Raw genomic sequence first — 27,792 nt, forward strand, 5'->3', positions numbered from 1 at the left:
AGTGGGGAAAAGATGAAGTGTGACTAACAGTAAAGTTGCCATCATCACAGCACCAATTACACTTCTAAATGAATCCACTGTCCTCTTCAAATTCCCTGTGCACAAAAGATACATCAGCCAACACTGCAACTGCTCATCATGAATTTTTGGTTTGTTCATATGAAAATGTAGCAAAAGAAAATAATTTCTCATAATTTGTTATAAGAATCGTGCTTGTAATACTTTATAAAGGTGTTATTCGTATGATTGCAAATCCAATATTTTCATGCTTTCAATCAATTCTTTTAATAAAGAGTAACAAAAAAATTCCGTTTAGATGCTAAAATGGACAGAAAAAACAGTAAATCTAGCTTTTAAAGGAAAATTCAGTAAAATAGCTATTTTACATGGAAAAAGTCAGTGGTACAATTTATGAATGTCACAAACATGCACAAAATGGCATTATACATGACAAAAGTAGTCAGAAAATATTGAATTAGATCTAAAAAGATATGAAGGATTTACACATATAAAAATATCATGCAAATATTTGTCTCATTTTAACAAAGAATTAAAAGTAAATGTTACTAGCTAGTTAGCACTAAGAGGCTAAAATCAGATTGGCATTTAAAAATCTATTAAAGTAGCTGGAATTTATTTTTCTCATATAATTTTCTGGATTTTGGTAAAACAAAGTGTTCATTCTACTTGCTGACAATCAAACTTTAGATAAGAAGCACTGTTTCCATCTTACATCAAGGTTCCAGCAATGCACAGATAAACTGAATATGTTACTGCATCAGCTAATGAGAATGGACACCTTCATTTAAGCGCTCTGGTATTAGCATTCAGTCGCCTTTGTGTAAATTATTTGTACAGACCAGCCACTGTAAACCAAGTGAAAATTAAAATTATATCATTGGAAGATTATGGCCAGTATCTTACTAAATAAAAGTGTATTGATTTTTAACAAAAGAAAGAAGGTTCAAAGTTTAGCACAATACAGCAATAAGCAGCTGAAAACTTGGATAAAAATGTCAGAAAGCAACAGAGTCCTGGCTACCCATTATTTACTGTGTGCTTACAGGAACCCTGGACTTCAGATGTATAAATTAGAGACCGATTTCAAGTTATTAATTTAACCATTTTTGTCCACTGTGCTAAACTAAAGTTTATGGTAAATGTGCTACTGCGGTAACACTTCAAAGCAATCTGAATTAAAATGCCAAATCCATCATTTCTTCAAGATCTTTGTCAACATAGTCATGGGCCAACATCTCAGTGGTGGGGTCCAAATCAAGATCCTTAGAAGACAAAGACCCATCTGGGCTTCCAAAAGAAGCCTCCTGGGCTGCGGGCCGGAGTCCAGCTCTTCTCCCGCGAAGCCGGGAGGCCATGCAACTCGTTCCTTTCCGCACCCGGAGCCGGTGGAGCTGCTGCTCCTTAGCTCTGCAGCCCGGGTCTGCGGGTTGGGGTCCTCGGCACACTCCGGGCTTTGTAACCCGGCCGCAGCCGCAGCTGGGGAGCGGTCGGCCAGTTTCCACCCACCCCCGGGCTGATGCCCAGGTCCTGTTCCATCACCTGGCCGGCTGAGGCGGGGGTCACCATAACCTGGTCTATGAGTGAGACCACTCCAGAGCCTGCTCCCTATGCCTGGCAGGCCCGGGCGTGACCAGTCGCTGCCCCACCACCCCCACGTAGCAGCACCAGCCCCCTAGCGAGTCCTAGACCCTCCAGGCTGCTTTGGGGGTTGAGGGGTGCCCATCCTAGCCCTGGCTGCTCCTGCCCGGTTTCCTTGCTCCAGCTTACCAGTTTTTGAGTGTCTAACATGCTCCAAGTTCTGCCTGGTATTCACCACGAGGTCTTGAAAAACTCCAGGACGTCTCCTCGGCCTCACCGATAACGCCTGCAGCCCAGCTTCCAGTGGGACTTCTACATATGCACACATGCAAAGAACACGCATTTACACAGCAAAAAGGGGGGAAGTACAATGTAACCCCAACTATCAAGCACAATAATCGAGGTTTGAGATAGAAAAGATGCCACTGAGAAGGATCATTTCAGTGACAGGTTGCAAGAAGTTTACCAAGAAAGTTTCCCAATAATCTCGCTTATTGGTCCTTTGATTTATTCCCGTTTCAGGATTTGTTCACCCTCACAAGATTCTGAAAATACCTTGCTTTCTGTTGGCAGAGCTTCACATCTCAGCTCCTGCCACTGCGTGCTGCCCTCTAGTGGCCATCATGAAGTGCCACATGAATGAACCAACTAACAAATCCAGGCAATTAATTGGCTTTTGGTACCGAGGGGCTGATCTTTCTATGCAGAAAAACTGGAAAAGGATCCCAACCTCTCATTACATTCTAGGATTTAAATATTCTGCAAAGATAAGATTTGACTGAAAGAGCAAATAGTGCATCGTGAAAGATATCTTAAATCCTGTATCCCTGAATAGCCAAGAGTACATGGTTTGGATTACAAAAGTGGTTGTAGTTAAAATGTTACTTCTGGAAGCTATTATTCTTAGTTTCTGGTGCCCTTACACGTTATTAAGAGTCTGTATTTCTACAGGAGAAAGACTATTTCACTATATTTTATGTGTAAAATTTAGAACTAGCTCCTGACACACCCAGCAAGCAAACTCGTTAAAATTTCAGTGGAAGAAAACAGCAGTCATCAATTACTGGCATTTACACATGATATTTATTCACACCTGCAGAATTGCCATCAGGGATACAAGTTATATATTCGAACTTCAATTTCTGGGTTCTGGATTTTCTATTAGTATATTAAAATACTTCTCTACATTTCTTATTTTAATGTTCACCACTTTGGCCCATCACAAGTTATTTTGATTTAAGAAGCAAAGAAGAGAATGGGATCTGAAGTTCTACTGCATTAGCCATGTCCTTGGCAAATGACAACAGCTGAGCCTGAGGGCTCACCTGTATAATGAGGAATACTGTCACCCGTTAGGATGCCGCAAGGTAGTAGGGAACACCCAGATGGTCAAGGGGCTGCTCAACCTTTGCAACGCAGCAATTTAAACAGCCAAGGGAATCAGTGTTCCCAGAACTCCTGGCTAACTTAGGGTTATCTGTACAAATGCATTATCTGACTTTAAGAAGAATATTGAATTGGCTGAACTCCATTTCTTTTTCCTTAGCTTTTAAAATGTGAGGCAAATAAAACACCGATAGCCAAACACTCACTGCAGGGAGAAAGTTGCAAGCTGCACATGCTTCCCCTCCTGCCAGAATCATGGGAATATTGAGGAGGCTTTTTATTGCTGTGTGGACCTTCCCCTGATAATCCTCCCCTGCCCCCCTTCCTCATCTCACCTGGAGCCTGGGCCCCTCCTTCCGCACCCCTTGGCTGCTCAGGTGCAGCTGCTTGAGCTTCCTCTTGTGGTTGGGGGCGAGGCTGCAGCCCAGCAGCCTGTGGGGCCTGCAGGATTTTGGAAATAGAAATAAAAAGCAGTGTTGCCCTGTGTGTTCATTCATCATCCAGATGATACGCTCAGGACCTAAAGAAAACCACGCCCTTGGAACAGCTCACATTCCATTAAGAAATGAATGTTGAACAGTAACTCCTATTGCACCTTGCAGTTGCTATGGAAATGAAAAAGTAGAGCAAAACAGAGAATGCTAAGCTGGTTGGAAGGGGGAAGGCTGCAATAATGGGGTGCAATGGAGAACCTCAGGGGACGCTGACAGAGTCAGACTTGAAGGAGGCGAGTGAATGAGCAAAGCCCTATGAGCCACAGGTGGAGTCCAGAGGGCAGAGTTCCCAGCAAGCACAGGAGGGAATGTCCAAGGAGGAATGAGGAACAAGTGTGGCTGGAAAGGTGAACAAGGGGAGACACAGGAGAAGATAGTGGGGTAGAAGAAAGGAGCTGTCTGAAGGAACTTGCCTTTCACCTTGAAAATGGGAGCCCTTCCAGGGTGTTGGGCAAAGGAGCTGCAGGAGCTGGTTTGCTGGTTCCTTGTCAGGAACAGATGGAGTGGGAGATAAGGGCAGAGGCAGGAAGACCAGTCAGGCCACTGCAGCATCCAGGGAGGGATGTCAGTAGCTTGGACCAGAGGGAGGGCTAGAGGTGCTGAGAAGTCGGGGCTGAGAAGTATCTACTGGATAGCTTTCCACTCCCAGCTTTGGGTGTGGGGTGAGAGACAGTATTTCCTGGTCGTTTATGGGACAGATTTGCCATAGAGTCCAGGATGAATCCAAAGATGTCGGCCTGAGCATATGGATGAATGGAACTCTGAATGAAATAGGAACAACATGTTTGGGAGAAGAAATTGGGAGTGTGAAGTGTCCCTGGACATCTGAGAGATTGTCCCAAAGTGCAGGAGAGGTTCTGACTGGAGATCTAGACATGAGGACCTGTCCACATACCAGCTATTTCAAGCCATGACACAGGCCAACATCACCAAAGGGTCTAAAGAGAGGAGGCCCCACAGTGTGTCATGAGCGCAAGGAGAAGCCAGCAAAGAACAGGTTGGCAGGGGTGGCCATGATGGAGGAAGCAAGGGTGTGTGCGGTGGCCAGAGGGAGTTCATCAAAGAGGGCAAGTGCGGGGAGGACAGAGAACCAAGCCTAGGATTCAGCAAGGTGGAGGGTACCATGGAGCCTAAGAGGAGTCTCAGTAGAGCCCTGGAGAGTGCCCAGGAGAGAAGAGAGAAGTGGGGGTCAGAGTAGAGATGGTTCTGCAGTGGGAGGTGGGCGCTGATGGCAGTACTGTTGGGGGAGATGACCGAATAGGAGAACCCTCATTTGTATGCAAATGACTTAGATGAGCAAATTCCTCTGCCCTGGGTGCTGAGTGGGGAGCTGCAGGGTGATGCCTGGGGTTCAGGGCTGCCAAGGGTCCCTGATGGAAGCAGAGCTAGTGCCTGGGGCCTCAGGTAAGGGGCCGAGATCAGGGATTTTGATGCTCCTGGCTGAAGAGACAAGGTGAGGAAGCCATTGACATTGGGGTCAATGCTGTATCGGTGACCTTTAGGAGTCAATGTCAACGGCTTGAAATTAGGACTAGAGGGGAGTCTTGAGGTCAGCAGAGGAGGAGAGGAGTAACAGCAGACTGGGCAGGCCAAGCAGTACCCGGACGCCAAGGTGGGCTCCATCAAAAGTCTAGGGTTCTGCTTCCCCAGTGCAAAGCCCAGATGCATTAAAAAAAAAAAAAAAAAAAAAAAAAGAGGGAGCATACCCACGTAGCAGGGATATCAAGTATTAAACAAGACTGGAAATTCTATCTGCTTCAGGTTGTTGCAGACTTTAAAGAAGTTGCTTATTTCCAAGTTCCTTCCTAAGAGGAGTCCTTGGCTTGAAGTCAAGAAATTTAGAAACCTTTGGGATCACTCTGGGGTGAAAGAGAAAACCCATTTGCCTGTGGTGAAAACCAGGCAGGGAAGCAGCAGCGTGTCCAGCTGCCTACGGGCTCCCCATCCCCTCCCTGAAACCTGACTTTTCTTAGAAATCTCAGTGCTCAGCAGGAGAGACGCTGTACTGGACTGTAGGGCGCAAGCACAGGCTTTCTTTTGTCCCCTCGAGCGCGGATCTTTTGCATCAAGGAAACGATCATTACAGGACTCGCTGCAGCAGCTCCAGGTGCCTCCGGTTGGGGGAAGCGCTGATGCCTCGCTCTGCCTCGGGCTCGGGTCCTGGCCCTGCCGGTCATTGTGGTCCGCAAGGTGATGACCCTGAAGGACAGAAACCCTTAAAGAACATGATTGTATCCAATAACTTGGTGAAGTCTCCTGGTAAATTAAAAAAAAAAAACTCTTAGGTAAAACGAGGCCTGGGGTTAGTTACTAACTACACACGTTTTCCAATCACTCCAATAAGACGGATTGCTCCTGAGTTGGCAGAGAAGTGACAGAGCACCTGGTAAAATACTGCTAGAAATTTAAGAATCACACCAGGCACAGTGGGCCACGTCTGTGATCCCAGCGGCTCGGGAGTCTGAGGCAGGATCACAAGTTCAAAGCTAACCTCAGCACTTAGGAGATCCTAAGTAATTTAATAAGACCCCGTCTCAAATTAAAAAAATAAAATAAAATAAATAAGCAGGACTGGGGATGTGGTTCACTAGTTAAGTGCCTCTGGGTTCAATCCCTGGTGAGAAAAAAAAATTTTTTTAGAAAATCGACAGGATTCTTGATCTCATTTAGACTCCCAAGACAGTACTGGTTACTAGGCTTGTTCATACTAGTGAGAACCAGGTTCTTCCCACCTACCGCACATTCCCGTAGCACAACATGCCCTGGACCCCTAATGCACCCCCCACACACACACCCGAGCTGCTGCACCCCAAGTAGTCCCTCTGCCTAGGCATCCTCTCTCCTGGCCCTCTGGGCCTCACCCCGCATCTCACCTGCATTCTGCGCGCTATGCGAACCCACCCAGGTCCCCTTCCCTGAACCCGCAGCGCCTGAGCGGCGTGATTCTCAGTCGAACGCGAGGTGCAACACTCCTTTCCAAGAGGGGCGCAAACTTGGCTCCCCGCCTGTGCAGGGACAGCCTGTTCCTGTCAGCGGTCAGCAAAAAGGCCGGGAAGGGGGCGGGAAATAAGAAGACCTACCCGGCCTCCCTGCGAGGTGTGCCACTCAGCAGAGCAGCCGCCGGCCCTGGCCCTCGCTCTCTGGCCCCATTTCAATTTCAACCCCGCTGGGCCGACCTCTTCCAGGGCGCCTCCAGATGAAGCCGGCAGCGGGGCTGCACCTGGTGGGCTCTGAGACGCTAAGTCTAGTGGGATGGAAGAAGGGTCGGCTTTACCTGCTTCCCTGCCCCACCTTGTCTCGCCTAGTAAGCATCCCCAGATTTACCTGCCAGCTGATGTTACAAAACGATATGCACTTGGGCCCCAGAAACTTAGCCCTTAGCACCGAAGAGCTTTTAACCAGATCCCTGCAGAGACCAGCACAACTAAACGCAGCTGCTGTCACCGTGGAGTCAAATGAAGACATCCCAGATCCCCTCCTTGGCACTGAGCCTTGTGAGTGGATTCCCTGTGATTTGTAAGTTTTTGAGTATTTTGTGTCACTTAAAAATATATCTGCGGTGTCAGTCTCCATTGTTTCCAGGTTTCTGTCCTTCTTTGGCATTGCTACGTTTTTTAAAAACCACCAACTCTTTCTTTTAATATTATTATAGTTGCATTGTTGTGCATTTAAATCCTTGACACACACACACACACCAGAGACCCATTATTAAAGCAAGCACTTAATTTATCTCTTATGGAGACACAGTAGTTGTGTATCTCTATGTGGTACATTGTGGTAGCTCAGTACCTATGCAGAATGTGTGATAATCAGGGTAACAACCACCTCCATCTGTAGGGAAAATGGATTCAGTCAGGCTCCCTCACCCAGATATCCAGGAAGCGATGACTAAGGTATCTTATTAAGTCAGGAACAACGAGCATCTGTTTTCATATATAACCCATGATGTCATGCTTGGCATGCTGCTGGCTTTGTTTTAATCCTATATATAATAAGCTAAATAGGAGTTCTCACTGCATGGATTGACCACCCACCCTTCAAATAAAGGCATGTCAGATCTCCCTACCGCAGTGTACCTTCTTGAGGCTGTCTGAATCTGGAGTCAACCTGCCTGGGATTGGGTAGTTGTCCTCCACCATCTCTTCAACCATTAATTTTTTCTGTGTTGGGAATTGAGTGGTCTTCCTCTCATTTTGAAATACATCAGCTTGTTTTAACGTACAGTTACCCTACTGTGCTAAAGAAGAACCAGAACTAGTCCTTCCTCTCTGTGTTTTGTACCCCCTACTTCAACCTCTCTGCATCCCCCCATCTCCTGCTCTTCCCAGTCTCTGCTACCATGTTTCCATTTTGTTCTTCTATGACACTGACTCATTAGTTTCCACCAATGACTGAGAATGTGTGGCATTTCTCTTTCAGTGTCTGGCTAATTACACTTAACACAATCATCTCCAGTTCCATTCATGTTAATGAAAATGACAGGATTTCATTCTTTTTATGACTGAATAATAGTCCATTGTGTATATATATCACATATTCTTAATCCAGTCAGTCACTGCAGGGATGCCCTGTTTACCTATTACCAGTAGTCCTGCAACAAACGTGTGTGCAAGTATTTTTTGGTATTATAAGTCCCTCTCCTTTAGATATATACTTTTAGTAGTTGGGTTGTTGGATCATATGGTGTTTCTATTTTTAGTTTTCTGAAGAATAAACATATTGTTTTCCATAAAGGCTATGCTAATTTACATTCCCACCTACAGTATGAATGCCCCATGTCCTCTCCAGCATTTGGTACTTTTTAAAAATAATCTTTATATTACTCAGTGCTTTGAGATTCCATGAATGTCCCATAGAAAACTTCTTGCACTGTCAGGTCTGATTCTAATGTCATCTGTGCACTGTCCCTGGTCCACCCATAACACATTGTTCTATTTATCTTATCTTGAAAACATTCCAAAAACTAGGCAAGCCTAACTCCTGTTCTTCAAATCGACTTCAGAATTGTTGCATTGAGTTGCAAAGTGTAATCAATTATGGTGTCCTCTTAATTTGGGGCTCTATTAAATTTAGACATTGGATTTCTTCCTCCAGGTTTTGGAGTCCTCTCTCTGATTTTTCCAGAAAAATCCTTGTGTTCATAAGTGATCACAAGGAAGATGCCTATGGTGTCAAGTTGCTGCTGAGAGTTAGTCACGGGAACCAGTCTTGGGAGTCTGCTGGATAGTGACATTGCTTTTTGAATGTTCTAATTTAGGATTCTGCTTCATCTGGTGGAGAGTAAGCCAGAAGGGAGGAAATGGGAAGAGGAAGAGGAGAAGAGGAGAAAATGCTAGTGCATTAGATTGGGTGAGCCACTCCCGGACATCATGATGTCCAGTGTAGCATTCATCCCAGTGTCCAGCCCAGGGCTCAGATGGAGCCAGTCCCTCAGTATGTGTTGCCAGAACCTGCATTAATCACAACTGGTCTGCATCCTTCAGCACGTACCTATGCCAGATGATCCCTGGAACACTCTCCAGTGGGTCTTCTTTAATGCCTTTGAGAAAAGTGGTATGGTTTTACTGCCCACTGGTATTTCAGGTCATGGGATAGAGTCATCCCTGGGAACCACCTCATTTCCATATCTGTTTATCATCAGTCTTTCACCATTAGGTTGTGAGGGTCACCTGGGAGGGGACCTGGTCTGTCCTCTCACAGTACTTAGATACAATGGTTCTTGGCAAGCAGTAGGTACTCCATTAATATGTTTAGAGAGAATAAATGAATGGATGGATGGATGATTAAACTCAATATGGAATCCAATAGGAAATCGGTCTACATCATCTCTCTCAACAAGCCCATATGTCACACAATTCTGATTATCACTATTCTGAAGAAATAAAATGCAAACAACCTACCCAAAACTGGTCTCCTCTGTGGGCTCAAAAAAAAGGAAAAGAAAAGGAGGGGAAGGATAGTGGGAGCAAAAGTGTCATTTGAGCTGGAAAAAGTAGGAATACACAGAAGCAAATGGCAGATGACTAAATACAATTCATATATTCACATATCAAATATGTATCAACACTATATCAACTATACACACAAAAAATTTTTATTTATACCTGTAATGAAAAAACATGTTTACGCACCAAATAAACTTAATGAAAACCCCCCCAATGGGAAAAAAAAATGAAATCGAAGGTGAAAATTCATGGAAGCAATAAATAAAATGAAGCAGTGTTTCTTTAAGAAACCAATGTAATCGCTAAACCACCAGGCAGCCTAATTAAGACAAAAAGGAGATCTCCCAAAGCTGAAAAGAGAATGAAGAAATGACCACAGAGGAAAGCTATCAGAGAATAATTAGCACAACTCTGCCAATTAGTGGAGAAACCTGGGAAAACCGAAGGGCATGCTGACCTTCTGAGAAAGGTCGCTCTCTCCCCTCCATGCTTCCTGCTGCACCTCCTCACCAGGGGAAGTATGGGAAGTCATTAGTGAGAGGTGACTGTCCTGATCCATGGGAAGGGAGATTCCGCATGCCGCATCACCAGAACTCACCTTAGCGGTGGACACCTGGGGGACACGCAGGGGTGCCGGTGACGGAAAGAAGGATCGGGGAAAGAGCGCCGTGTAGAGAGTGGTGGTCTAGATGTCGCTCAGTGAAGCCTTCCTGGTCAGGGCTAGCTCTCGTCTCTGGAGTTTGTGTTGAAGGAGCGGAGACTGGAGACCCGACATGGAGCAACAACTTGTTGAAGTTCACAAGGGAGAAGCAAAGGCTAGAACCCCAGTACTGGAAATAAGGACGAGGACTTCAGAACTAGTGGTCACCAATGCTTTTCCACCCTGGCTCTACCTTGGCATCACCTGGTAGCTTATAAAACATACAAGTTCCTGGAGCTAAGGGTGTAGCTTAGCAGCAAAACACTTACCTAGCATGTGTTAGGCCTTAGGTTTGCTCCCCACCACACACACACACACACACATTCACAACTCTCAGTACCCAGTCTGCAGAGCTCTTGCTTTAACTGGCCTCAGGTGAACCCCAGACACCTGTATTTGTGGAATCCCTCAGATGATTCTGGTGCCTGGCAGGGTCAGCGCACTAGGGCATTGACAGTGACCCAAGTGGGAGAAATTGAATTAAGTGTATAAAATGAGATGAATCCATTTTTATGGATAGGTCAGAGACACCTGCCCTGGACTTGACTCTGGACCTCAGAGTTTGACAGCCAACCCTCAAATATCAGACAATGCACTGTTGTTCTGATCACAGAAAAGCTGTGAGGATAATGTGACTAACTTATTTCAACAGATCTCCAACTTGAATACATAACATTGTAATAACAACAATTACCCAGAAGACTTGCTTAAGTACAGATGCGAGGTCCTGCTCCTCCTAGTCGCTGATCCAGAGATGGAGATCTTTCAGCCGAGTGCCGAGAAGCAACTAAGATGGAAACACTGTGTCTGCTACCTGATCTAGGAAGTGCTGCACAATAACCCTGCCGTGCTGTACTGGCCACACATGTCAATCCCAGTTCAGCGTGCACAAGGTGTGACCACCAAGAGGTAAGGACCCTTTGGAAGACAATTAGGAAACTGCCCCCATGTCCATGTGTCTCTGTGTTAGTCACAGTAGTCCAGAGAGAACAAACCAATAAGATAATAAATACATAGTCCTCCCTGGGTATCCATGGAGTATTGGCTCCAGGACCCCTTGCAGGGATCACAAATGCTCAAGTGTTATGTAAAATGACATATTACCTATCCACAGCTCCCATCTACTTTAAAAATGGTTTTTTAAAAACTGATACATAAAACCACAAAATTGGTTTGATTTTATGTATCAGTTTTAATGTCTATAGCAACTCAACTCACAATAGCTAAACTATGGAGCCAACCTAGGTGACTTTCAACAGATGAATGGATAAGGAAATTGTATATATACATATGATGGAATGTTACTCGGCCTTAAAGAAGAATGAAATTATGGCAATTGGAGAATATCATGCTAAGTGAAATAAGCCAATCCCCCAAAACCAAAGACTGAATGTTCCAGATCTCATTTTTTAAATAAAATTATGATTTTTAAGCCATTTTGCAGGACAGTGAATCATAATCTTCAGGAAACTGTTTCTCTGCATGTCAGCACCATGGCCAGAGCATCTGGGGCATGTTGGGTGCGTCCGCTGTGATTTAACCTCTCACACATCTTCCCTTCTGCTCAGGTAATGCTGAGGATCTGTCAGAGCACTGTTGGAGGCTTGCTGGCTGCTCAAGATGTAGCCTGGTGGTCAGTGTGTCACAGTATCCTAGAAATAAATTTCCTCTGTGTAAGTAAAATAAAGGAAACCCTGGAAAGAAGGATATGTTCTTGTTTCCTCCTTACCTCCATTTTATCAGAAGAGTTGCCTTCTCTGAATCATTTGGTGGCAGCTCTGGTTTGCATACACAGTGGTACTAAACAAGAGCTTCCTTAACAGATGTGCTGATGCACTAAGGGCGATTGGGTAAGAATCTGGTCAGTGTGATTTCATGGACAACCATGATCAGCACATTGGACTTGAATTTCCACTGAGGGGTTCATTTGGTTACTGCTTTCTTAGGACGAACTTTTTGGAGCAGGCAAGTCTCACCCCATCCTGTAGCCACTTATGAGCTCAAAGTTACCCTTTGATCCCAAATACCTGAAATAAATTGTGACTTTATCAGTGCCTGTGGTTTTGTCAAAACTGGTGCTCTTCTGTGCCTCCTCAAGAGATCCCCCTTGTTCTCTTAAACTTAAGATCAATAGGCAATGTGAGAGAAAGATGGATATGGACCAGAAGAATGGAGAGAATTCTTTACTCTTTAGAATTGGGTTCCTTGAGGTTTACTAAAGGGGAGAAGGATAGTGAGACAATTGACCATTTTTTATTACTATAACAAAATTTCTGAGATTATCAATGTAAAAAGAGGAAAGTTTTATTTTGGTTTAGAGTTTTGCGGGTTTCAGTACCCAGGCTCACTATGTCCTGCCTGTACAGCCTTGCTGGTGGCAGCCCACATGGCCACTATCTTGGGCAGGTGTTGCATGATACCTGTGCTTTCCCTCGGCAGCCATACCTGTCGCCAGCATCTCTGCCTTCCTGGGGTCTCACTGCAGCTTCAGCTTCACTCCCACGCATCACCCTGGCAGGGGCCATCTTGCAGGGACTCTGACCTTGCCACACACTGCCTGGCCTCCAGGGCCATTCTCTGTATTCTGTTGGTGGGAAAATGAGTTGGTGCAGCCACTGCAGAAAATAATATGCAGGTTCCTCAAAAAATTAAATGATCCAGTGATTCCACCTCTGGGTTGTTTGGTTACAGAAAATAATTCACTATATAATCTCAATACATTCTTCCTTATACCAATGTACTTATAAAATAAAATCTTAATATTTTTGTGGAGGAAGAGTCCTATAATAAAAAACGTGCCTAAGGTCCTTGGATGTCATTATGCAGTCCCCTAATGTCAGTCTCCAGATTTAGATGGTGTAACAAACCTTTATTTGCTTAGACTGTTTTCCAGAGCATTCCTGCCTGCTGCATGTGAGAAGGGCTTTCTCCCTCCCCAGCTGTGCATCATACTTTGCTATGGGTCCAGGAGCAGCTCTGCTTGAGACTGGGTGTCATTAATTGTCATACTGACAAACTAGTCATTAAGAGACCATCAACTTCTGTCCATGCCCGTCATGTCCCCTAGGACTCAATCCCCATCCAAAGCGTCTGCCAAGGAACAGCACCCAATCAGCTCCTCTCCTTTGCCCATCCCTCTTTTCAGGCCCTCACCACCTGCACCTCTCCATTCTCCTCCAGACATGCCCATGGTATGATAGATTGCAATGTGTAGTTTTGAGATGGGGGGGTCTACATAAATACTAGCACGTGTGACTCCTACCCAAGTTAATGCATTGCTTATCATCACCACCACTTATTCTAATACCATTTTAAACCAGACACTAATGGGATTACATATTAAGGAAATGAAGGATGTTAAGAAGCAAAATTAGCCTTAAGAGCACAATTGCAATCTACCCAAATATTCAATAGGAGATTATATAAGTTACAGAGTATTCATACTCAGAAAATCCTTTCATAAATATGAAAATTCATGATCTAGATCTGTTTGTTGGCATGAGAAATGTTTGTTTTTTATGTGAAAAGGAAGATCAGCTACTTTTCAATTTATGTGCCTGGGGATTTACACATGGGGAGAAAGTATGGCTCAGCACTGTCTTACTCGGGTTCAGACTCCCACAAAGTACAATAAACTGGGCAGCTTGTAAACAACAGGAATTTATTTCTCACAGTTTTGCAACCTGGGGGTCCACCATCAAGATGCCGGGATGTGAATTCTGGTGAGGGCCCTCTTCAGGGTCGCAGACACCCAGTTTCTCTTTGCATCCTCCTGTGGTGGAAAGAGGGCCAGAGAGCTATCTGTGGTTACTTTTCCAAGGGCACTAATCCTGCTCATGAAGGCCCCACCCTTGTGACCTAATCACTTCCCAAGGGCCCCACGTCCTAGACTCACCAGCAGGGAATTAGGGCTTCCAAATATGAGTTTTTGGGGGAGGACATAGATATTCAGTCTGAAACAAGCATCATGTATTCCACTGCAGTTTTTAAAAAAAATCTGAGACTTGCTTACAAAATAATTATAGGAGTGTTCAAGGAGGCCATGCTGGCTAACTCCACTGAACTTCATTTCCCCCAAATATTTCCAAGCGCAGGCAGAACAAGGTACAACCAGGAACACTGAGGAAATGTTTGGGAAGAACATATCCAAAGGGGTGTCACACCTGCCAAGAGCCTTGTGTTTCTGTCTTCCTTCTTAATTGTGCCTGGGTAAATTCCGTTTGCCCTTCTGTACCCTCTGGTCACACCTCTGCATCCTACCTGGGGCTCTAAAGGTGAGTGCTGACCTCTCCTGACTCGGTCAGTGCCTTACTCACTCTTGACTTCTAATTGGGATCATCTGGGGAGTCGGTCACCTGCAAGGGAGAAAAGGGAAGTGGGGGGATAAGGCTGAACTTCCTGTGCTGATGTCACCTCTCCTGTCAGACAGTCCAGTCCAGGAACACACCTCTCCTTATCGCTTCTAACCCAGAGGGATGTATTGTCAGTTTCATGGGGTAGGCAACACCCTCAACATTTCAGTGACTACTAGAACACACATTTGTGACTTTGCAAGTGGGCTTTGACTTTCTCTTGGTCTTGGTTAAACTTGGTCCAGGCTGCCAGTTGGGTTCAGATTTCCCCCATGAGTCTCCTTTTTCTGGATCCATCAGAGCACGTTCTTCTCATGGCAAATGACAGAAGCACAAAAGGAAGAGCGTGGCAGACACGGCCAGGTCTGGCACTTGCTCATTTCCCACTTCCACTGTATTCTATTGATCTGAGCAAGTCCATGTCATGTCCTAAACCAGTAAGGCGGAGATGGACTCTCTCTTCTTCTGGAGACACCTCAATGTCACATGCTGCAGAAAGAAACACTAGAAAAACAGTTCTCTCCATCCCAAATGACTGACATCTCTGCTGCTGCTGTCTCTGGAATACAACACTATTGCATGTTGTTGACCCTAGAACCTGCCTGGGCCTAGGCTTCTCCAATTCGTGGGGCTACATTGAAATAAACTCATCAGAAAACACTAAAAGTAAAAAGTGCACTTAAGGCAGGGAACCTACCACACAATCCTTCCTCTGCAGCACAGCCCAGTGTAGAGGGTCACTGTGGGGTTTTCCGGGAACCCCAGCCTCGGGCATGGTCAAGATGGCGCCTGACGCTGAGCCAGAGGCGGCCAGCTATACAGTAAACAACCAGCGAATTCCAATAATTGGCTAGTTAATGATGTGACTAGAGCATGCCCCCCCTCGTGCACCCGTCCTGTGCCTGCAGCTGTCCGCGTTTATCTTGTGTACTCTCCCCTGATTGACTGAAGTGTATATAAGCCTGGTGGGTGGGAGAGTAGGAGGAAGCTGAGGAAGGGACGGAAGAAGCGGAAGAACCGGCGGCGACGACGGCGGCCGCGGCAGCAGCGGGAGCGGAGCTGGAAGGAGGAAGTACGCGGGAGTGGAAGGAGCTGGGAAAAGGAAAGCTGAAAGTGCGAAGAAGTTAGGGGTAAGAGAAGCGTAGGAAAGAACCTGTGCACAATAAACTTCCAAAGCTTCAGACGTTTGCCGTGTCTCTCTCTGCGGGCAGAGGGGACGCGACAGGTCACAGTCCATGTAGAGGGCCACAGCCCAGTGTGGAGTGTCACAGAACACTGTAGAGGGCCACAGCCCAGTGCACAGGGTCACAGCCCAGTGTAGAGGGTCACAGCCCACTGTAGAGGGCCACAGACCACTGTAAAGAGTCACAGGCAATTGAAGAGAGTCACAACCCACTGTAGAGGGCCACAGTCCAGTGTAGAGGGCCACAGCCCACTGTAGAGGGCCAGAGCCCAGTGTAGAGGGTCACAGCCCAATGCAGAGGGCCACAGCCCAGTGTAGAGGGCCACAGCCCAGTGTAGAGGGCCACAGCCCAGTGTAGAGGGCCACAGCCCACTGTAGAGGGCCACAGCCCACTGTAGAGGGCCACAGCCCAATGTAGAGGGCCACAGCCCAGTGTAGAGGGCCACAGCCCAATGTAGAGGGCCATAGCCCAGTGTAGAGGGTCACAGCCCAATGTAGAGGGTCACAGCCCAGTGTAGAGGGTCACAGCCCAATGTAGAGGGCCATAGCCCAGTGTAGAGGGTCACAGCCCAATGTAGAGGGCCACAGCCCAGTGTAGAGGGTCACAACCCACTGTAGAGGGCCACAGCCCAGTGTAGAGGGTCACAACCCACTGTAGAGGGCCACAGCCCAGTGTAGAGGGTCACAACCCACTGTAGAGGGCCACAGCCCAGTGTAGAGGGTCACAGCACAGTGTAGAGTGTCACAGCCCACTGTAGTGGGCCACAGCCCAGTGTAGAGGGTCACAGCCCAGTGTAGAGGGTCACAGCCTACTGTAGAGGGCCACAGCCCACTGTAGAGTGTCACAGCCCAGTGTAGAGGGTCACAGCCCAGTCGAGAGGGCCACAGCCCACTGTAGAGGGTCAGTTGCTTCCCCTCCTGATCCCAAGGCTAATTCAGAGCATAGCTCGAAGCCCAGTCCAGCATCATGAGAGCACATCATACTACCACCAGCCCAGGAAAGGATCCAAGTTCAAAATACAGTTTTTACTGATTTGTATCACTTCTGATCATTGTAAATCAAAAAATCCTAATTTGATCAACAAGCAGCACCTCCTGGGTGCCATTTGCAGTGGCTCCCTGATGGTGCCGTGGTGTGGTCAGGTGGCTCTGGCAGAGCCTGCGGTGGCCACTACCCCTCTGGGCCTCAGTCACAGAGCTATTGGCACACCTGCCATGGGGTGTCCTGCTGCACAGCATCCCAGATGCCTACATGGAGGCAGTGCTGAAGTGGACCCCTCAGAGGAACCAACACCTGCCTCCTGCCAGGACTAGGAGGCTGGTGTGGAGTAGGAGGAGGTCAAGGAGGAGAAGGAGGAAGAGGGGAGAGGGGAAAGGGGAAGAGGTGGACCCCCAATACAAGGAGAACTGGAGAAGTTAAATCAATCCATGGATGCTATCAACAGACAGGAAACTGAACTTGAGGATGCTCCTGACAAGTTCCACTCTGTTCTAGTTGAGGCAACGGTGAAACTGGACTGGTGAGGAAAATTGGCAAAGGCTTGGAGGACTGGAAGCCCTACTGGGATGTACAGAGCTGGGTGTGGGCCCGGCAGGCTCAGAAAGCCACTCAGGATTTCCAGAGGGCCACGGAGGTGCTCTGTGCTACCTAAGTGACCTCCAGCTGCTGGAGGATGACAGGCTGCAGTTGACCTGGCAGGAGATGGAGAGTCTGGAGGCGGAGCAGACCAAGAGGAGGGGTAAGCTGGCACTTAAGGAGACTGCAGCCAGGTACCAGGTAGGATGCCACCATAGGCTGCATGCAGCAGCTGGAGAAGAAACTCAAGAGGGCTGTCAACAAGTCCAGAGCTTATTTTGAACTCAAGGGAAAGTACTACCTGCAGCTTGAGCAGCTGAAGAAGACTGGGATGATCTGCAAGCCACACTGACCCTGGCAAAGGGTGAGTACTAGGCAGCCCTGAAGAATATGGGGAGGTTCTCAGGTGAGATCCTTTGGGAGCATCAGCGGTGCTTCAGTTCCACGGGGTCTGGGGGCTGTGGTGGTCACCAAGGGCAGTAGCAGGTCTTTGGAGGATCTGATGGGGAGCCAGCCTCAGCTGGATGCTCTTTCTGTAGCAGCTTTGTATCTGAAGATGACTCAGAAACCCAGTCTGAATCCAGCTTTAGTTCAGGACCACCGAGTCCATCTGAACTACCTGAACAGTTCCCTGCAGTCACAGGGTCTGACAGCCTGGATCTTCCCAGCCCAGTGTCCCTGTCAGAGTTTGGGATGATGTCCCCAGTGCTGGGTCCTCAAAGTGAATGCAGTGGGACCTCCTGCTCTGAATGTGAGGGAGAATTAGGAGACAGGGCAGAAGGGGGAGAGAACAACCAGTGCAAAGCCAACAACAATCAAGGTCTCAGTAACTGCAGTGGCAGTAGTAGCAGGGCCAAGAGCCCAGGTAACATCTCCCCTGAGGGCCAGGCCTTGGAGACCAGGTGAAGCAGCTCTCCCTCCAGGGCTCCAAGGTAAGAGATGGGATTGTTGCTGACCTAAAAATGGTGGCATCCAGTCCCCTGACCCATATGCAAATCAATATTTATACATGAAACTGGAGAGTTTTGTGCTAATAATCATTTAATATATGCCAGATCTTAAACATCTACTCTAAACTACACTAATGAAGTTTCAGTGACCTTAAGGGCTGAAGGATTTCTGTCTGGTAAGAGCTCTTGGGCTGGATTTACAGAGCAGGGTTGTTGCAGGTGGACTGTGTCCAGGGTCACAGCCTTTGCAGAGCTGAGGAAGCAATAATTGGCTCATGTGAAAAAACTGAATCAGGAAGAGGGCTGGAAGCTTGGCCAAAGTGAGGATGCCAGCTTGCATCTCTTTCCCTTCTGACCCCCAGTTTGCTTGGGGACAGTGAGATGTTCTCTCCCATTATATCCCAGAGGATCTAAATATTTTTTAAAAACATTGAAATACTCAGAGCACAAATTTTGACCTAATGAAGGCTTAAAATGAAATGCCAGAACACCAATACAGAACCAATACAGAAATGTGCCAGAAAAGGTGAACCAAGGGATTCCACTAAGTGTCCAAAATCATACAGGAATTCTGCAGCTGAAAATTGCAGTGAATGAACCCCCAAACAGAGCCTCAAAGCAGAATTGATCACCCAGAGGGGAGAATCACTCAAACATTGTTCCCTTAAAACACCAAAGAGAGAAGAAACAAATGAAAGAAAAACAGAATGGGAGATTTGGGAAAGTAACAAGCAATGTCATCTCAAGTTAAATAGGTTCCCTCATCGGCAAACACTAAAACAACACTGTAACTACCGAGTATAAAAACAATCATGAATGAACTGGCCAAATTTTAATGTGGAAAACAAAGTATAGAATCTTGATGAGATTTGGAACCCCAAGCTTGTTACATTAGCAAAATCGCTGACACAAACCTTTAGGCTCAAGAATTTCTACAACACAGTGCTCTTACTCTTCCATGAGCAGCTTGTGGCCCTCAGAAAGATGCTGCATCTTTAATGTCAGATTGTGTCTGTCCCTTCAAAGGCTGTAAGTGAACAGAAGGACAAAATACCTGAAAACATAAGCCTGATCTCAAAGTCCATAAAGACCCTGAAGAGAAGTAAGAAGAGCCTCCTAGATCACCTGTGGAAACCATGACGGGAAAGCATCCTGCCAAAATCAGAGACAGACTACAGCAAATTTTATAAGGTTGGTGACATGTACAATGGTATGCAAAAGCTGGCTTTCTAAATACCTGTCCTTGTTCCTCAGTCATCAAAATACACTAAGATGTTTATTCTGCACCTATTTTATAGTCCATGAGGAAAAAACAAAACCTTTATAATTACTATCAAAGGAGAGGAGTTCATGCAGTGATGAGAAGTAGCTTTCTATTGGGTCCTCACTGCAAGGTCTGTCACCTCTCAGTTAGCTTGATTTCCATCTCCTCCCATTTCTACTGAGAACCTTAATTTACAGAGGGCCACATAGCCTGCCACAGAATGCTGCCACTTGTTAAAGACTAGTGCTGGTGTTCCTTTAAGTGCCACCTTGGACTTCATCACACAAAACTTCCTGGCTATGATTTCATCTTAAAGGGTGGGCTGATTGACACCCCCCAGAACAGGAGTTAAATGTGAATTCTGACACCTATCAGTTTTAACAGCTGTCCCAGTCCCAGGGTTGTGGTTAGGATCAAAGTGAGATTTCCTGAAAATCCTTATCTTTTTTCCCATATTTTTACTGGTGCATTATAGGTGTACATGTTGTTGGGATTTGTTGTTACATATTCATATATACATGCAAAACCACAATATGATTTGGCCAATATCACTCCACAGCACCCCAGTCTCGCCCACTCCTGGGTCCCTTTTCTCTACTGATTTTCTTGATTTCTATGAGGTCCACCCCACCTTTCTTTTCCTTTTTCTTCTCCATCTTCGCATATTAGACAAAACACACATCCTGTATTTATGCATGTAAGTCTTCAGTGATGTCGTTACGTAGGTTTTTCCTTGATGTGTCTTTATCTGACTTGGTATGTGTGCAATACTGGCTTCATAAATTTGGAAGTGTTCCATCCCTGTTTATTTCATGGAGTAATTTGAAGAGTCTTGGCATTAATTCTTCTGTAAATGTTTTTGGTAGAACTCAGCTGGGAGTCCATCCAGGCCTGGTTGTTTGTTTCGGTTGGAAGGCTTTTTATTACTGCCTCTATCTCATTACAAGTTATTGGTCTGTTTTAAGGTTTTTTTCCTCTTGATTCAGTTAGGAATGATCATATTTATCTAGAAATGTAACCATTTCTTCTAAGTTTCCCAATGTATTGAAGTACAAGTTTTCAAAATAGTCCCTAGTGATCTGCTGGATTTCTGTGATATCTATGGTGATTTCTCCTTTTTCATCTCTATTTTGATAAACATGGCTTTTCTCTCTTTTTCTCTTGCTTATGTTTTAATAGGGGCTTATCCATCTTGTTTATCTTTTCCAAGAAACAACTCTGTTTCATTGATTCTTTGTATTATTACTTTTTATTCTCAAGTTTATTAATTTGGGGTCTGATCTTAATTATTCCCGTCCTTCAATGTTTACTCCTCTATGATAGCCTGGATTTTAAACCTTTCCCCATGTACACTGTGCATGATGTGGGCTTCCTCAGTAGAGGGCGCTGGAGGGACATTGCAGGAAGCAGAGGCCTCATGACTAAGCTCTGCACCATAGCTCCCTGATGCTGGTATGAGTCTGTACCAGGACAGCATGGATCGGGTGATGGGATTCTCGAATCCTGAGGAAGGCTTTGTTCTTCAGGAAAAATTTCCCAACCCTTTCCAAGGTGATCTTAGGACATGGTGCCCTTGTGGTGAAAAGTCCAACTGTTGTGGGAGGCACCTGGCTCTGAACTCAGGACGTGGCAGTCCCTGGTCCCACTCATGCCCACATTCCTGTGGCTGCAGAGCTGAAACCCATCAAGTGTTTCATCTCAGAGGAACATTTCCAGGATATCAAGGAGGGACCAGCACAAGTTAGCTTCCCAGACTCCATGCTTGGCACAAAAGGGAAAAGCGTGGATTTTGAAAAGTGTCTCTAGAGGAAGGCTCAGGCACCCTTCTTTTCCTAAGTACCCCAGTAGAGTTAGGGGTGCAGATAAGCAAGATCCATCACTGGGGCCTGGGGTCAGAATTGGAGCTGCTGCTTGCTTGCTGTATGCACTGGAAAATCCTTTCTTGCTTTTCTTCATCGATGACATTAGGACCATGGGGGAGGGTGAGTTCAGTGGAGTCATGCAGCCAAAGCCCAAAGGACTCAGCACGGTGCCCTGAACATAGCAGGTCCTCAGTCTATGGTAATATTATTAAACTACTAATGAGGTCGGAGTCCTCATGATGTGATCTCTGCCTAAAAACTCACCTCTGAACCTTCCTGTGTTGGGGACCATGCATGGAACACTTGTACTCTGGAGGACACTGCACATCAAAACAATGACCTGATTTATTTTTTGCTGTCAAGCAAGCATCTCCCATTCTCCAGTCTCCTGTGGACTCAGCACATCATCTCTGGATACAGGCATGTGTCCAGGTCAGGGAATGCGGATCTTCCACTGACCGTGCTCTGTTTACCTAGGTGGTGGCATACCAGTCACACTGTCCTCTCCAGGTGAATGTTCCCAAGGGTCCCCCCTTTCCATCCAGAGGTTGCTGCCCAAGTCATGGCTATGGACCCCATGCGTAAGGCAGTGACAGCCAGACTGGGGGGAGGACAGCACTGTCTGCTTTGATTGAATGCTCACCTGTGCCCTTGGGCTTGTCCCCCAGGGCAGAGGCCCAGCAGAAGCTACTTCACACTGTGAAGGCAGTGGTAAGTGCCAGGTGTCCATCAGAGAGGGTGTGGCCACATTTGGTGGGGAACAGTGGCACCTGGAGAGGTCTTTTCTGCTGGTGGGGCCACTGCCTTAAAGGAGGGCTCACCTGGGGTGGGCATCTTACATCAGGGTTCTGGTGGTGTGTCCAGTGAGCTCGGGGTTGTGGGCCGGATGTGTGGGTGTGTCTCTGGTGTCTTTATGCTGTGTGCAGGGGTGATGTAGCGTGAGGATCCTCCAGGTGGGGAGCATACCTTGAGGTGTCTGGGTGGGACCCTGTCTTGTGAAGAAACAGGTGTGTGGGTGTCAGTGAAGGGTCTTAAGGAGAGACAAGCTCCTGGGGACAGGCAGGCCTGTTGGGGGCTTGATGTTGAATGGGGCTGCAAAGGTGGCTCAGCCTTCAGCGAAGGGGAGAGGTTCAGTTTGGGGACATAAAGATTTCCTCTTGCACCCCCACCTTCTCAGTCCTCGGAGCCACCTCCAGGAGCCAGGAGACTCCTCCCTGAGGGTCCCAGGTTAGGGTCTGTGGCCTGCTCCTTTGGCAGGCAGGGTCCCTCATTCCTACCTTCCCCACAGGGTGACAGGCTTCAGCTGCCCCTCTGCCCTTTCACTGTCCCTTGGGCCAGCCCAGAGGTTAGTGCAGTCTCTGGATTCATAGCCAGCCACCTCCCAGGTCCCTGTAGATGAGGGAGCATTTATAGAGGTGGGGACTAAGGATGGCTTTCTCATACCTGGAGTGTGAGTGTGTGTGCACACATGGCTGTGTGTGTGTGTGCGTTAGGACTTGTGGCTGGAGCATGCGTGCATGAGAGTGTATGTGCATCTGTTTGGCCATGTCCAAGTGTATCTCTAGGCACTGTATGTGAATCTGTGTGAACTGTTCTAGTGAGTCTATATTTGTATGATGCATGAGTGTATGTGAATAAATAAGGCTCTGATGTGTGTGTATGTGTGTGTGTGTGTGTGTGTGTGTGTGTGTGTGTGTGTCTGTGGCTCTCCCCCTTTCACCACCTGCTCCCCACCAATCAGCCTGGCACCCCATTGCAGCCATGTTGGCATCCTCTTGAGTTGTCAGCCAAAGATCTAGCATGACTGTGGACCTTGTGAGCCAGCCTGGTCCTTGTGTGTGCATGGGTGTGTGTTTGCCTGTGTGTTTGTGTTGATGAGAACAGGGTGGTATCTGTGCTGCTAACTGTCTCAATCACCCAGATGCAGGCAATACAGGACAAACAGGACTGCTGGGCCCCTGTGCTTACCAAGGTTGTTAAGAGATATTTGTCTGAGGAATGTGCAGCTGCCTGGAGACCTTATCTGTCAAGGACTGGGGGGGGGGGGGGGGGGGGCGGGCTTAGCCCCGACTCATCTCCTGCATAGTTCACCCCTTCCCTCCTCCCTTCTTCCACTAGGACTGTTCAGTTCTGGCAGGACCCAATGAGAATCAAATAGATTGGCAGGACCCAACCAGAGGAGGACTAATGTTTAGCTGTTCAAATGTTAACCAATTAAAAGAACACTGTAAAACTGCTTACCTTTCATTATAAAAACCCTGCTAACAAGGGCTCGGGGCCTCTTAGCGTCACCGGTTTTCGAGGATGCAGAGGACCAGGTTCGAGCTTGCTAATAAATGACTCTTTGTTGCTTGCATTGATCGTGGTCTCTGGTGGTCTTTGCAGGGTCTTGAGCCTTTGGGCACAACAGTGTGTGTGTGTGTGTTTGTGAGTCAGCATGTGATGGCAGCGCTCAGCACCACTGAGGGGCCCCTCCCTGTGAGGGGGCAGACAGCCCTCTAGGGCATCCTGGAGGCTGGGTCCTGTTGCTCCTCCTCTGTGTTTGTGTGTGTGTGTGTGTGTGTGTGTGTGTGTGTGTGTGTGTGTTTATGAGTCAGCTCCAGGGTTGGTGGCACATTCTAGTGTTTTCCAATAAGGAAACTTGCAAGTTGTCTGGGATCCTTCAGAAAGGCCGAGAGGTTTGGTGCTCAGTCCTGGTTTATAAGGAAATGACAGGTTGGACAATTGAGGGCAGCCACAGACAGGAGAGCATTAGCAAGGCCTCTGGTTGAGGTTCTGGTCCCAGCTCTGCCACAGGCTCCCTCAGAACCCTGCCCAAGTTCCTTCCCTTCTCTAGGGCTGTATGTCTGACATTTAGGAACTTTTAGATATTTCTATAGATACAGCAGTGAACCAGAGAGACTCAACCCCTGTCCTCCTGGAGCTGACATTCTACTGGAAAGAGAGACCCTGATAGAGTGTCAAGAGTATGAGGATAACTATAGGAGGCACTTGGCACCAAAATTGAGGATGGAGTGTTGCTTAGTGGTAGCACTTTTGCCTGGGGACTTTCAGGCAGTTCCATGGGAACACAGCTTGGGGCCAGGTACATGCAGAGGAAGGAGATGAGGTCGGAGAGTCCATTGGTCCCAGTCTGTGCAGGACTGTGGAAGCCAGGCTGCAGCATTTGTACTCACCTCAACAGGTAGTAGGGAGCTATAGAAGATGTAAGAGCAAGGGAGGGTTTGCTTAGACCTGTCCTTCAGGATTTCTCAGCTGATAGCAAGAATGAGGGTGGACATTGTCTACTGGGTCATAAAAAAAGCCCTCCTTTTCCCTTCTCCCTCCTTTTTCTTATTTCCATAAATACTTATTGATCATCTACAATATTCCAGGCCCTGCTTCACAAAATTCAGATCGAGCACTTACACACAAACTTTCATTGAGTGTACAATCCAGTATGGGGAGATGGAAATAAATAACATATCTCAAAAGTGCCAAATGCCATGGGGGAAATAAAGGATAGAGAGAGATGGAAGGGGCTCACCAGAGGTGGTGGCAGGGTTGGCTTCTCTGAGGGGATGACATTTGAGCAGAGAACTGAAGGAAGGGAGGATGTAGACATGTGCAGGAAGGGTGTTCCTGGCAGAAGGATCAGCATAAGCAAAGTCCTCGAGGTGGGAACAGAGATTAGCAAGGAGGCCAATGGAAGCAGAGCAGAGCGAAGGAGAACCACAACAAGGTCAGAAAAAACAGGGTCCATCATGCAGAACCTCGTGGCTGCTGAAGTCTTTGGCTCTCACTCTGGGTAAGATGGGGCCCTGGGAATGTTTTGAGCAGGGGAGGGACGTGCATATGATGGGAATGAGTGGGAAGGAAGCAAGGACGCTAGGTCATCAGGCAAGAGAGGAAACTTCTGCCTGTTCTTCCCAGAGCTTTGATTCTGGGATGGGAACCCCAGGCCCCAGCCTCCACCCCCTGCCAGCAGGGGAGTGCTGCAGAATGCTCCTCCATCGAATGAGCGCAGAACTTCCAAGGGGGACATTTCAGGGCCCCCTGCGTCCTGTAGGATTGACTCAGTTCAGCTGTGTGCATCGTGTTTGTGGACTCATGGGGACAGAAATTCTCCTCATGAATAATTCAGTACCATCCTGATGCATTTGAGGCTTCTCCAGGGCTCTGGCAGCACAGCTCCTAGGAGCTTGAGAGAGTGACAGCCGTCTCTGGCAGACTTGAGCACCCTGGTTCTCAGTGGCGAGGACAGCAGGAGGGCCTGGCTTTCTTGCTTCCTGTGTCTCCTGTGCCATCCAGCAGCTTCACAGGGTGATATAGGAGCTGGTGGGAGCATTTTGTCATGGGTTAGCAGGTATTTAAGGGCACTTTTTTTCACCCCATGGGCCTGCAAATGCTAAGTGTGCAGAACCCTGATGGGATATGACAAGACCTGAGTCCTCAATCCCAGCTTTCTGTCCCTGACAACCCAGGTGAGGCCTAGCAGGCCCCGGTTCCTGCTCTCTTAGCAGAGGTTGCAGAGCTGCAGGAGTCTGAGTGCCTCAGTGCACGTGACTGGCTGGTGCCAACCTCTGTGATCAGTCCCTCCCTGTTTCCTCTACCTGGAATTTTCCAAGTCGGTGTTTAAGACTTAATAAAACTAGGTAGCTGGAAGGCTTTGGGAGTCCTGCTCCTCCGCAGGAAAACCAGGGCTCAGTTAAAAACACCCAAAGGGAATAAAGGCCTTTTAAAAAAATTAGAAACCAAGCCTGTTCTCTGGACCCTCTCATTTCACTTTCCCCTTGCCTTGTGCAGTGAATAAAATACCTTCTCTTGCGGATTAGGAAACTGGGGCCCAGAGATGGCAGGTAACTTGCCTAAGGTCCCAGAGACAGTGAGTGGTTCACCCAGGGGTCTGGAGGAAGCCCTGTTTTTCATGCTCTGCAGCTGAAAGCAACAGCCCCCAAGTGGTTGAGACCTATGCTGGGACTGTGGAGTTGGGCAAAGGGCCAGACTTTGGAATCACATGGTCCTGGGTTTGACTTGTGGTCCTGCCCATTTAGTAGCAGCTGAACCTCTGGAATGACAGTCTCTTTGCCCCCATGCAGCAGTGCTCCTGAGCTGTCACAGCTGGGCCATCTGTATGCAGGAAGATGTGCTTGGCTCACCCTATTGGGAGCAAGACGAACTCGGTCCCAGGAGGACACTTTGCTGCCCTCTGATCACAGATGACATTGCAGATGCTCTAAGAGCAGAAGCAGGCTCCCTGTGGGTAAGCCCTGGACTCGGGGTGCTGCAGCCTCCAGAGCTGTGCTAGAGAATGAATGGAAGGGGTGTTTCTGGATGTCCAATGGGAGAGAACCTTTCAGTGGGAGCTTCCTGTCTTGCAATGGAGTTGCCCTGAACCCCTGAGTGAGGGTTTTCAGAGTCCTAAATGCAAATGGGGCCACTGTGTTTTTCTTTTAGACATACTAGAAGATGACAGATCAATGTTTCAATGCTTTTTCTTTGCCTGAAATGCAAGAGCTCAGATCCTGGGTGTTCATTAAGGATACAACAGTGGCTCCCACACTGAGTCCCCACTGAAAAATCAGATAGCTGGGGCCCTAGGAGTCAGAAGCTCAGTGATTCTTGGGTCTTTGAAAGCATTTCCCTGTAATGATTCTCTGGTAAATTATGCTTAATTAGTAAATTGGAATTATAGTAACATCCCTTTATCAAACTTCAATCCTAAGTGCTTTACTTTATCTCATTTAATCCACAACCCAACCTTCCTATAGTGGAGGTAGAGGTAGCAACTCCTATTTCCTAACAAGGAAGTTGAAGCTCAGAGGTGTAGGGAAGTGAACCAAGGACGCACACCGTAAAGCAGCAGAGCAGGTCTGTCTTCCATAGTTTCAAGGTGGATAAACCCTAATAAAATTAGCTAGAACAATGAAAAAAAAAAAAAAAAAAAGGAAAGGAGAAAGAGAGGCTGAAAAGTGGATTTCTCGGTTCAGGTGTCTGGAAAGGTTGGGGTAATACATCTCTATACAGGGGCTGCAGTGACGTCCTCAGGACACGGCCTCTCTCCATCTCTGCACTGCCTTCCACTGCTCATACCCGTTCAGGGGAGGTGACCTGTTGCCTAGCAATTTTAGGGGCACAATCTGCTGGGTTGGCATTGCAGGAAAAGAGTTTCCCCTACCTAATAATGACAGTGAAAGTCATGGGAGTGGCTCTGGCTGGGCCAGCCTGGGTCACTACTCCTTTGTGCCCAACACAGGGGGATGGATTGCTCTGAGGGTCAAGTCTGGAGGGTCAGAGTCACCCTGTGAGAGAAAGGAAGGGTCACCAAAGAGAGCCCAGGTGAAATGGTGAGAAGCATCTACCATTGGCAGGCACTTGGCCTACCATTTAGGAAGCAGGGCAGACAAACCTCCCAGCCCTCCTGAGCTCCCATGATTGTCAGGAAGTTAGTGAAGCAATCCAGGCTTCTAGCAGATGAGAGACACAGAATGTTAGGGGTGAC

At 47.3% G+C, this 27,792-nt stretch overlaps 1 protein-coding gene and 1 pseudogene across 1 annotated transcript in view; one reads left to right on the forward strand and one right to left on the reverse strand.

Annotated features, from left to right (window-relative positions):
* Piwil3 (piwi like RNA-mediated gene silencing 3) overlaps positions 1-6,222 on the reverse strand; it is a 31,856-nt gene extending 25,634 nt beyond the window's left edge. Inside the window, exons 1-4 of the mRNA XM_047562189.1 lie at positions 6,216-6,222; positions 5,564-5,645; positions 3,321-3,426; positions 1,789-1,885 (exon numbers count right to left, since the gene is read on the reverse strand). Coding sequence (XP_047418145.1) covers positions 1,789-1,885; positions 3,321-3,426; positions 5,564-5,645; positions 6,216-6,222 — 292 coding nt within the window. The remainder of the gene's footprint in view (positions 1-1,788; positions 1,886-3,320; positions 3,427-5,563; positions 5,646-6,215) is intronic.
* Positions 6,223-7,363: 1,141 nt separating this feature from the next.
* Positions 7,364-18,248, forward strand: LOC124991523 (SH3 domain-binding protein 5-like; annotated as a pseudogene).
* Positions 18,249-27,792: the final 9,544 nt, after the last annotated feature.

The sequence above is a fragment of the Sciurus carolinensis genome, chromosome 8 (assembly GCF_902686445.1).
Source record: "Sciurus carolinensis chromosome 8, mSciCar1.2, whole genome shotgun sequence".
Lineage (NCBI taxonomy): Eukaryota > Metazoa > Chordata > Mammalia > Rodentia > Sciuridae > Sciurus > Sciurus carolinensis.